Source organism: Alligator mississippiensis, chromosome 2, assembly GCF_030867095.1.
Source record: "Alligator mississippiensis isolate rAllMis1 chromosome 2, rAllMis1, whole genome shotgun sequence".
Taxonomy (NCBI): domain Eukaryota; kingdom Metazoa; phylum Chordata; order Crocodylia; family Alligatoridae; genus Alligator; species Alligator mississippiensis.
This window is the reverse complement of record NC_081825.1, coordinates 165,613,388-165,625,211: the sequence shown is the minus strand read 5'-3', so window position 1 is coordinate 165,625,211 and position 11,824 is coordinate 165,613,388. Positions and strand designations below refer to the sequence as shown.

At 40.9% G+C, this 11,824-nt stretch overlaps 1 protein-coding gene across 1 annotated transcript; it reads left to right on the top strand.

Annotated features, from left to right (window-relative positions):
- The first annotated feature begins 8,089 nt into the window (after positions 1–8,089).
- Positions 8,090–11,387, top strand: LOC102568190 (interleukin-8). Its single transcript, XM_059722367.1, has 4 exons — positions 8,090–8,254; positions 9,157–9,292; positions 9,629–9,712; positions 10,531–11,387. The coding sequence occupies exons 1-4, from the start codon at positions 8,191–8,193 to the stop codon at positions 10,559–10,561; spliced, it is 315 nt and encodes a 104-aa protein (XP_059578350.1). The 5' UTR covers positions 8,090–8,190; the 3' UTR covers positions 10,562–11,387.
- Positions 11,388–11,824: the final 437 nt, after the last annotated feature.

The window sequence follows — 11,824 nt, the reverse complement described above, 5'->3', positions numbered from 1 at the left end:
GGCTGCAGCCATGGGCGCGGCTCCTGCTCTGGCTGCCCTGCAGGAGGTAAATTAGCTCTGCCGGAGGCCTGCTTTCAGGGTATGGGGCCTGCAGGGTTCACTCTCTCCCCCTCGAGAGCCTGTGGTAGTGCCTCGCTGCCACAGAAGGTTTTTTTAAAGTCAAGATACATGACATCAATATCTTCTCCCTTGTCCAGGTGATAGGTTACCTGGTCATAAAAGGAAATAAGATTGGTCAAGCAAGACCTACCCACAAAAAACCCATGCTGGCTATCCCTCAGGATGCTGCCATTGGCCAGTCTGTTAAGAATGGCCTCTTTGATAATCTTTTCTAAGACCTTTCCCTTAGAGGTCAGGCTGATGGGCCTGTAGTTTGCCGGATCCACTTTCCTCCCTTTCTTGAAGATAGGCGCCACATTGGCCTTCTTCCAGTCTTCAGGGACTACACCAGAGTGCCAGGAGTTCTCAAAGATCCATGCCAGGGGCTGGGCTATGATGCTAGTCAGCTCCTTGAGTATCCTGGGATGTAAACTGTCAGGGCTGGCTGACTTGAAGGTGTCTGGCCTCTCAAGGTGTTCCTTCACAAAGTCAGCATTGTTATTCTGTTGTTCTAACTATAAATCCATTTATGCATCTACTGTTGTAACACACAATCATTTTACTATACGATTAGATGATAAAAAGTAGTGAGGAAGAAGAGAACCCAACTACCTTTTACATTAACTGTTTTTCAGGATACAAACACAGTGGAAAAGAATCATGCTTATGTGCCTAAGTCCATCTATTCGTTCACCTAGTACATGGAATAGGGTGGTGCCAAGTTGCCCATTTGGTTCTGGCTGTGCAAATCCTCTTCACTCAACCTAGGTGTCTAGATGTGGCAAAGCAGAGAAAATGTTTCAATGCTAAGAAAATATAACAACTGCTGAGGGTGGGGAGAGAGGGGAGAGGCACAGAAAGAGGTAGTTAGCCATGTTAGTTTGAAATCATGCAGAAGGCAGGTTAAAGAGCTTTGCCACAGGCTTGTGTATCTGGCACTGATGTCAAATCAATGTTCATTCATTCTGACACATAGAGACTGCCATGTCTGTCCAATATAGACAGTGGAGGGGCACTGTAAGCAGGCGATGGTGTTTGTGATATTGGTAGAGGTGTGTTCATTCATCATTCATCTGCACCTTTAGCAACATCAAAGCATAACACTTTAATCTTCCTGGACATTTGATCACTGACCTCAGAGTAGCAATTTTCAGACAATAAGGCTGCTTACAGACATAAAAAAAAAGAAGGCGCTTTAATTTAAACTCAGCAGGCCCCCGCACCAAGCCCAGCGTATGCCCAGAAGAGGCATCATGTTAGTTGGACCCAGTTTGCCCAATGTCTGTATAGATCGGGTGCTTTAGCGGGGCTTTTTTTGTTCTTTTATCTAATAGCTGATTAAATCAGCTATTAGATAAGAGTGCCCAAATGTCCCACTATAGAGACGCTCTGGAGCCGAGTCAAACTAACACGCTGTTGCTTCCAGTAAAGCATGAGGTTTTTTCCCCCCACATTTGTCAGCAGCCTAAAACTTTAAAAACTAACTTCAACACAAACAAGAAATCATCCATAGACTGAATTGCATTAAGTATGATCTAAACAGGGACTACGAATTCTTTCCTTATTACATGGACTAGCTTTTGTGACCACTTTGTCTTTATAAGTTTATCTCTTGTTTATCCCTTCTAGCACCACCCCTTCTCCCTGCTCTCCCCTCCCTTCCTGTCTTTTATATTCAAATCACCCTCTCTGTTTGATAGCCTGCTCTATGGAAGTCATTTCACAGCATGTGCTGAAATGAGCTCACAAAAGATTATGGGTCTCTACTTTAGTTAGTCTATAAGGTGCATCTCTATCCAGCCTTCTGTCTGACTTCAGACTAATGTGGCTAACTCCCTCTCTGTGCATACAGATGTTTATGATATTACCTGAGTTAGCTTCTATCCCTATGGTTTATTACTTATTTGCTTCTCTCAGTGCTACCCCTCCCTCCTTGTCTTGTATTCAGATTGTTCTCTCTTTATGTGATAGCTTGCTCTGTGTGTATCTTTTCACAATATCTGATGAAGCAAGCTCAGGCTTACAAAAGCTTATGCATCTCTGGTGTATTTAGTTTATAAGGTGTGTCTCTATCGTAACTGATTAAAGTGATTACTTTTTGATTGTTGAAATTGTTGCTACTTTTGAAGATTAGACTCAGCTGCTGTAACATTCCAGTATTCCTAAGCCATCCCCATTTAAGTTACAGCTTAAATGAGTGGAAGTCTAAAATGTATTTCTGCAATCCATGGATCAGTACATGCTATCACGTATTTCAGGTCTTACTTCTAATGCTTGGCTAAGGTCAGGCATATATGACAGGAAGTTCACTCTCTTATTTCAGCATTTCTATGTGTCATGTACTAATTACAATTCCATGGTTGCTCAATTGCTTCAATTCTTACTAACGGGAACAGGAATCAAACTGCTATTGTTATGTACATTGCAGAGACCTACCCTTCACTGAGGAGCAGAACTGGAGAGGAATTTGTCTGCCAAATGTGGTCTGTGACGTCAATATTATTAATATTTTTAAATGCTGTATATGCATTCAAATGCTCAGCAACTTATATCCTACAATCTTCAAAAAGTCATGAGTTGGGCCTATAAAATCTATAAATTTTTGTTGGATTCTAGCTTTTGAACTTTGATTTTTTGATTTTTCAGATGCTGCATTTAATGAGTGTCCGTAGTTCTGACAGGAATTGGCACCTCCTGTGAACACTGAGGTTGCAGAAGACTCAAAGTCTCTTTTAGAGCATACTGCATTGCCTGGTTCTTGGTAATATAAATTGGGCCCTGCAGAGCCCCATTCTGCCAAGGCTCCATTGTTTCCAGGACCCAGGCTAACTTACACATTTCTACACAGCGCTGCAGACTTCTGTGTAGAGGTACCCTTGTTTTCTGAGCAATAACTAGCTAGATGTACACACCCCTTGCCCTCTGTATCAATCCAGGAGATAGATAGAACATTTCTTTCAAAGCTGTTGTAATATATCTCCAACCAGTTAAGTGGGATGAGGAAATACAGGAAGGGCAAAGAGGCGTCTTGGAAATGTTTGGAAAATAGGGCGTTGACCCTCCGGGGAGTATTTCAGATTGGAGAAATATGAAAAATGAAGATAGCATCTAAAAACCAAAACATTTCAATTAGGAAATGCCTCACTCTGCACTGCTCCTGGGAGCTGAATAAGGCACCTCCATAAGCCCAGGTAAACAGCATCTCCAGGGATGTACCAGAGTCTACTCTGAGCTTTGGGGATTTCTATATGCTCCTAGTAGTTGAATCTTCCTATGTCACCTTTTAAAGATTGTATCTCATCATGGTGGCCAGAAAAGTGTTTCCCTCCCTCAGTTGGAGATTTTTTTTTTGAAGCTTCAAGGGTGAAATCCCATGCCCACTAAAACTGAGAATCATGTTAAAATTCCAACGTTGCATCTCTTACATCCTTTTATCTATAGTCCTTGCAAATTATTTAATCAGTTCCTTTTAGTAGACACACTGGGCATGATGCTACAGAAACATAGTGATGAGCTATGCCGCCGTAGTGCATCACTACAGCAATGTAGCATTGGTGGGCACGAACTGTCATGCTGATGCTTCTGCTCAGTACTGCACAGTAGGGTCAGAAACAACCCATGCAGGGCTGGGACTACGCAGTACCAGTGGTTACTGCACAATCATTTAGTACTTGCTTTAGCAAGTACTAAATGACAGCACAGTAACAACTGCACACTTGGCATACGTGTAGACATGCCCATTGAGGCTGAGGGGAGGAAGAGCAGGAAACTTGTTCCCTTTGATCCAGAAATATGAAAAGTAATCCCTCTTCCCTGCCCTCAAAAGTGGCACAAAGATAACTTAAGTAGGCACAGGGTAAGGTGGGTTTTCATTTCCTGGAAGCTAGTCAGTATTCCTTTCCCATTCAGCCTTGTATTGTTGGGAGAGCGAGAGTGGAATACTATTGCTTCTAGTACTGGGTGTAGGAGGAGATGTTGAAAATTTCTCTGGGTGGCAATTCTGGCACAGCCATCATTCCTGCAAAGTGGTGCTTTATTTAAAGGAAGCCAAGATTCCATTGGTGACGAGCACCTTTGTTGCGTGTTGGAAAAATATGATCAGACAACAGAAGTTAAGGATTCTCACTGGCAGTGGCTGAGACAGGATATTGGGCAAGAACACAGCTATAATGATGGTGGGGGCCTTGAGTTAATAGATGCTATTTCCAGTATTAAAACTGAGGAACATCTAGACTCCAGGCTTGCGGTAACAGCCTAGCTCCCCATACTAATACTGCTTCTCTCTCTCTCTCTCATGAGTTCCCTATTTGTTACAGCTCATTAGGTACTTTTGCTGACTATGCAAATTGCCACTATATCGGCAGGCAAAATAATGTGAGTTGCATGAGGAAAGAACATGTCTAGGTAAAGGTTTTGGCTACCTCTATCATGCTAAAGCTGACAGTGTTAAAAGGGCAAGCCTTAGCTTGGAGAAGACAGCATACTAGATTTTTAATGCTGTATAAATATCCCACTCTTTAAGACAATGCTTTTATTTTTTTTCCTGGAGGGCAAGTTAGTCATGAGGGATGGACAAACTTTTGGCTGCTGTTTTGACTGAGATATGTATTTAGTTCTCCTACTTAGAATACAGTATCAGAATCTGGGTCTCTCTTTGGGACTAAGAATTTTTTTTTTTTGTTTGTTTCAGATACTAAATGCACCCAAATTATATAACAACTTAAGAAATGTCATATGGGTCAGACCAATGGTCCATCTCCCCCAGAGCCTTGTTTCCTACAGTGGCAAGTAGTAGGGACTTTAGGGCAGTGAGGACCAGCCTTTTTGGTAGCCTTACCACAGATGAGGCCCTGCAGCCTCCTTGAGTGCTACTCTGATCCCCTTCCCCTTCTCTCTCAGCTGCTCTGATTTCTCCTCCCTACTTGATCCACTGCTTTGTTTTCTGCTTCCTTCCTTGTTCTTCCTTGCCCTGCCCTGATGATGTTTTCTGCTGCTGTGCTGCCTGTTCCCTACCTGATCTGCTGCCTGATACACAGAGGCTGCCTGTGCCACTTGTAGCATCTGTGTGACAGGCTGGCCCTCCCTGCTTTAGAAGGAGAGTATTTGAAGGGGCTATATCTCAAAAGAACCATTCCCTTTCAGAGCCTCTATGGAATGCCAGAGGATACATCTCTGACTGTTCTCTTTAAATGCTCCCAATGGACCTGTCCTCCATGAATTTGTCTAATCTCTACTTGAACCTGGGTATGATATCTGCCTATGCAACCTCTAGCAACAAGTTCCACAAAGTTACTACAAACTGGGTGCATCTAAATGTGTGCTTAACTGTGGAGTTGATTAATTATCTCCACAGTAATGTATCACAATCTGCACTGGTATTAGGATGCAGTAAATTAATTAACTCCACCTACGATAGTACTGTCAGGAACAGTACTATCTTATGACAGAGTCATATATTGTGCAGAAATGCACAGAAATGCACATATGGATAGTGACCAGGAGCACAGCAGTTTGAGCCAGGGTAGAACAGTACCAGGCTGGCAGCAGGCTCCGAGGATCAGCCATGTGGCTCCGCAGCTTTGGCACTCTCATGCTCCAGCCAGCCCCTCTGCTGTCTGATGTCAGCACCCAGAGCCCAGGGCGACCCCCCAAGCCTGCTGACAGCCCAGGGCTGCCCTGCCCTGGCTCAAACTGCTGCAGATGCTGTGCCTGGGAGCAGATGACTCTGGTGCAAACTGTACCAGAGTTTATTGCCGTGAATTAGTTGCTAATGTAGATGCACCCACTGTGTAAAAACATTCTTCTCTGTTTAAAACCTGCCTCCTGATAAATTTCAGTGAGTGCCTACTATTTTTGTATTCTGGGACCTGATGAATAACAGTTCCCTATTTACTTTACCCATGTTATTCATGACCGTATAGATCTTGTTCCTACCCGTCCTCCCTGCCCCTACATGTCCCCATTCTCCTTTCCAAAATGAAGAGCCTTTCCAGTATCTCCTGGTTCAGCACCTGCTTCCTAGCTCTGATCATTCTCATTGCCCTAGTGAGCATATGAAAACTATAAAGAGAAGTATGGAAGAAAATATATTCTAATCATTGCACAAAATTACACAGGAAGTAGATAGCTATATATTTCCAAGATGTTGTTTGAAATTTACTAAGAGCAAAACATAAAATACCTTCAAAAAGAATGTGCCAGATGCTCAGTTTCTGTAAATCAGCAAAACTTTATTGACTTCAATGAAGCTATTTTAATGTGTGCATCAGCTGGATATCTGGCTTGCAATCTTCACCTTGGCAACCTTCAGGTATACATTTGAAACTCAGAAAATACAATACACATCAAAAAGCATATTAGTGACAGGTGTTCAAACCACTCAGTTGAATCCTTAGTGTGCAGATCTACATGTACAATTAGTACAAATTAATAAACTCCAGCTCAATAAGCTCCAGAGTTTATCCATGTGCTTCAGAGAGGCCGTCTGAGACAAGAGTGTGCTAAAGCATGGGGCTAGATGGCATGCAGCTCCTGCACTGAAGCACCCTGTGTTACAGTCAGCCAGTTCAGTGTCAACACGTATGCTGCTTGTATTTACAAATATTACCCTGCTGCGGAGTTTATTAGTTTCCTGCACCCTAAAAGAGGTGCATATGCAGACACTGAGACATCTACTGTGGGGCTAATTAGTTAGCTCTGCAGGAAACATCTCTTGTGCACTTACTCCGTAAAAAATAAAATATGTCCCCCAATATCCTTGCAAATCCATGCCTCTCTTTTGCAATCAAAGGGGGAGTTGTATTTCCCAGGGCAGGTTTAAAATTTGCTTCCAAACGGAAGGCTCAGTTTATCTTTATGAAGCATCACCAATAATAGAAGTGTTCCTGGCTCCTGCCACATTCCTGCCAGAAAGAAAATAATCAGCTACCTAAATAGTTGTATCATCTATTATAAACACCTGAAACTACTATAAAGTGAAAGAGATAAAAGAAAGAAAAGAGATACGCCTATTGTTTTTCCTTCAATGCGTTTACTTTGGGCACTTGATAGCACTTAGGTCATCATCTCTTTCAGTCTTTCCTCTATTTAGTCAAATTTTCAAAATGACAAAGTCATTTGGGCACCAGTATTTCATTAATTTTCAGCTAGTTTTTTATTATTATTTTCCTTCATTGAGGAAAAGAAAAAATCAACTATACTGAGGAGCATATGTTGTAGCCGTGTTGGTCTAAGGACATAGGCAGACAACTATATTGATACACCACTCAGGCTGAAATTTTGAAAGCTAAAACGCCATGCAGCTTTTGAAAATAATAGTCAACATCCTCTTCTAAAAGAGGAAGAACATGGGTGATTTGTCTCCAAAAGATAGGATTGTGTAAGCCTGTGGGTGAAGAGGGAATAAAAAAATCACTCTTCATTAGCAGAACAAAACAAGGAAATCATATCACAGTAATATTTTCCACTAGCAATATGAAATCCTGGTTCCAACGGAGTCATTATAAGTTTGATAGCTGACATCCCTGGGTCTGGGCATTTAATGTCCAAGTACATACCATAATCAAAGCTAGCTATGTACATAGGGGAAGAAAAGGAATGTTTTATATTTGTAACAACACACTGAAAGTCTAGGTGTAAAATTTCTACTTAAAAGCAGTATATCCCAAATATACACAAGTGAAAAGTAAAGGGATGAAATAGGAAAAAAAATCAGGATAAAGAAAAGATTATAGAAATTAAGGTATATACAAATTGCACTGAACTAAGTGAAATTAACAGATTATATATTTTATTCTGACTTTAATTACTAAAGTACTTTTATTTGAATAATAAGTAATTGTGTAGTCATGTAGAAAGGGGTTTTACCCACAATACTATCATTGTTTTGCAGTCTCATCTTACAGGTTTTGGATTTTCCGATGATGTAATCCACTCCTGGTGTTAAAGCACACACACTGGGAGAAGACAGTATATAAAGAGGGTGAGTTACACAGCTCAGGCATCAGAAGCCCTCTGAGACAACAGAGCTCACTGCTCCTTAGACTCCAAGCCAGAAAATACAAGGCAGAAAAACAAAACTTTCGAGTAATCATGAACTGCAAATTTGTTCTGGCTGTCTTGGCTGTCTTCCTCATCTCCGCAGCTGTGACTGAAGGTAAGTTAATTATTTGTAAAACTCACTTGAAGAAGTTATTGCTTATGCGTAGGCACATAGGGATGTTCAGAAGGTCAGTCTTATTTTACAAAGGCAATTTCTTTTAAAACTTTTTAAGTGATTTTTTTCTCTCCAGCAACTACTGCTCATGCTATACAAGTGGCAATTCAGAGCAGCTGTTGACAGAGAAACTATTTATTGTAGAAATGTTGGTTCTTTCTCATATATATTAGATGAGTATATCATTATTATCTCACATATATTATAATATCATGTATATTAGATGAATATATATATTAATCAGGCAACTGACTAGAACTCTTACTCATAAATCATGATCCAGCAAATGGATGGTTTCCTAGTCTAACATTAGATTGCTACCCTGTGATTCTAAAGACATTTGATGGAAGACAAGATCTTTTTATTAAAGTTTTCAATGCATGATCTGCTCCTGTTTTTTTCTGAGAGCACTTTTCTGTTTGTGACATCAGCCTTAATTGTCATCATAAGGAATTAAACAACTTGAAGGGAAGAATAAATAGGGATGGATGATCAGATAAACAAACAGGAGTAAAGTCTTTTTAGTTTTAATAGCATGAATCAAGATATGAAATGATGAAGACAGGCAAAGGATTTGCCCTAGTCAGAGTGTTTTTTAAAAACAAGCATGACAAAGAATTGTAATTTTATAACATTTGTTTGATCAAGAGAATAAACATTTTGATATCTGGAGGATTTAGAGGAACTGGAATCCAGGAAACCAGGAACATATAGCGTTGTCAAAAACATAGCCATTATGATTAACAAGTATTCTGTTAATCAAAAGTAATTTGTTGTGATATCCATGTTCAGATGGTGAGAGTTTCTGCTTTACTGACCACATTTTCCTTGTTCTTTTACAGGCATGACCCTGGCACGGATAGGGAATGAGCTCCGGTGCCAGTGCATAACCACTCATTCCAAGTTCATCCCTTTTAAGCATATTCAGGATGTGAAAATGACCCAAAGTGGGCCTCACTGCACAAATGTTGAAGTCATGTAAGTAATTCTCCAAATTATTTGGTTAATGAGTTGGAAACAACTGTGCATTGTTCAGAACATGAGTTTTGACAAGGGCCAGAATGTCCTTGCTTACCAGACAGATCCCACATGAATAAGTCTTAATTACCTGGAAAAAACTCATTTACCCCAGTGGAAGACCAATGAATTAAGGTCCACCAAGCAAACATGAGCAGGTTGTTTAGTGCCATCAAAGGAGCTATGCCAATTTACACCTGATGTAGTGACACATAGACAGAAAAAAAAAATTGCCATGATAGTAAAGGGAAATCGGCCATCAAAATGCCTGAACATCTTTCTTTCTCTTCTTTACAGTGCAACTCTCAAGGATGGCAGAGAAGTGTGTCTGGAACCCACAGCCCCCTGGGTGATGCGCCTTGTCAAAGCTATTTTGAACAAGTAAGTTAATCGTTCTCCGTTCTAACTGCTTACGACAACAAGTGGAGAGTTTTTTTAGCATAATCTACTTAAGTGTTTTCCTCAGATATGAGCAATTCTTTCCAAACATTCTCTCTATCCAGCTAATATGATAGGAAAACAATCCAGTGATCAGATTAGGAAGCTAGGGTTTAGTTCCAACCCTGCCCCAGACTTTATAGGTGATTTAGATAAGCCTGATATTGCCCACATGTGATGAGCATCTCCAACACTGTTGGAAGAAACTTAGTCCTATGAGCAGTGCCTTTGAAAATCAGTCTGTCACAGGGGTGGGTAAAATGCAGCCCGTGGGCCAGATGCGGCCCACCAGGCCATTCTATCCAGACTGCAGGGCCACCCCAAAAGTTAGAAAATTAATATTTATCTGCCCCTGGCTGCCTGTCATGGGGCCCTTGATAGCTTGCCAAAACTCAGTAAAGGGACCCCACTCGAAATAATTGCCTGCCCCTGGTCTGTCAGTGACTGATTTTCCATTCATGTTCGCCTTCTCCATTCATGTACGCATTCCACTTAATGGCTTTTCACAGATGAATGAGAAGTGGATCAGGCCTCACAAGTTCTCAATTTAGGTATCCAATACTGGCAGCAAACTCAATCAGGACATACTTTTGAAAAGGTGGACCTCAGGATCTCTGTACTGTAGCTTCCCAATGGCCAACTGGGGCAGAAGCTGGCTTGCACATGACAATATAAACCTGTAACTGCTGAGTTCAGTCTGTTCCAACCAATGATATTTGGTCACATTTCTAAACCGTCCCTTTCTCTCCCACTGTTTGCAGGGCTGAATCCAACATTGAAACACCACTTTAAGAAAAGCAGCAGAAGAAAAATCTACACATTTCTCCTGTTCTGTCCGGAAGGAAACATCTAATTGAAAATGCCAATGAGCCTTCAAGCAGCCTACATACGTCCACCTTCTACACCCATATGTTTTTATGCAGGCTAAGACTTACTGTATCTATTTCCTATTTATATATTTATTTAAAATTATCACTTTGTTCAGAAAAGATTCAAGTATTTATGGTATGTGCTACTCAGTGAAACTGAAAACCACTGAATAGGAAAAGTGATTTCACGAAGGAGACGAAGACCCTTTGGACATCACTTTAGTTAAATATATTTGTATCAGTGCCACGTACTTGCAGCTAAGCTGCATTTGTACTAACCCTTGCCTTTTTGCTACTAAATCAACAAACTGGCAGCGATTCCACCTCACCTGAGGTGCTTTAGTATGTTGTATCAACAGCCAGTCACAGCCAGTGTAAGGTTTAGCTAGGGACTAGGACTTCAGTGACTTTTCGAAACAAAGCTGCCAAAATTCATAAGGCAGCATTTTCTGTGCTCTCATTCTTAAAGAATTATTTATGGTTCTCAAGCATATTATTGTATATAGATTGTTATATATATGTATATGTATTTAAAATGTCTTATTTAAGTAGGAGAAAACTACAAACCTTATTTATTTAAATTATTTTGATTCAATGGGATTTTTCTATTGAGTTTTCCCCTAACGTGTTAGTTCCTTAAATTATTTTATATTTTTGCTGTTATCTATACACATTGAGTTGGTATGTCTATTTGTTTATGTAATTTGTAATTAAATTATTTCTACATTAAAGTTTCCACTTAAAATAGATATGATCTCTTTCATATTTGGCACTACTTTGCTTGATCTTTGCAATCTCATCCCAGTTTCTAGAGACAGGTGGCAAGTCCACATTTGCAATTAGTGATATATGGGTTTACTGCACAGTAATTTACTACTCAAAAAACCAGCCCTGGTTAGGCAACTACATGTGCAGCCATTTGGGAGCAGACTTGCTGCTTATAGCACTAGACCTCCTCCAGTCCTGCTCCACCCCCCTGCAGCAGCCAGGGGGAGCTGGGGGTTCCAGCCACAGCTTCCTTGGGACCAGGGAAACTCATTCAAAGGCAGCCCCACACAGTACTCCCTAGCCACCTGCATTTCTGGCCCAAAGCAGTGCTGGCTCAGCCCTCTGCAACTTCGTTGCCTGAGTCTGTGCCCACTGTGCAATGGCCCCTGGAACATAGCGTGTAGCATCGGGGATGACG

What these genes read in the sequence shown, in the direction of transcription:
- LOC102568190 (XM_059722367.1), top strand. Translation starts at nt 8,191, where the DNA reads ATGAACTGCAAATTTGTTCTGGCTGTCTTGGCTGTCTTCCTCATCTCC. An exon ending in TGCACAAATGTTGAAGTCAT is followed by an intron (nt 9,293 to 9,628) that starts GTAAGTAATTCT and finishes TCTTCTTTACAG; the next exon opens with TGCAACTCTCAAGGATGGCA. An exon ending in GTCAAAGCTATTTTGAACAA is followed by an intron (nt 9,713 to 10,530) that starts GTAAGTTAATCG and finishes CACTGTTTGCAG; the next exon opens with GGCTGAATCCAACATTGAAA.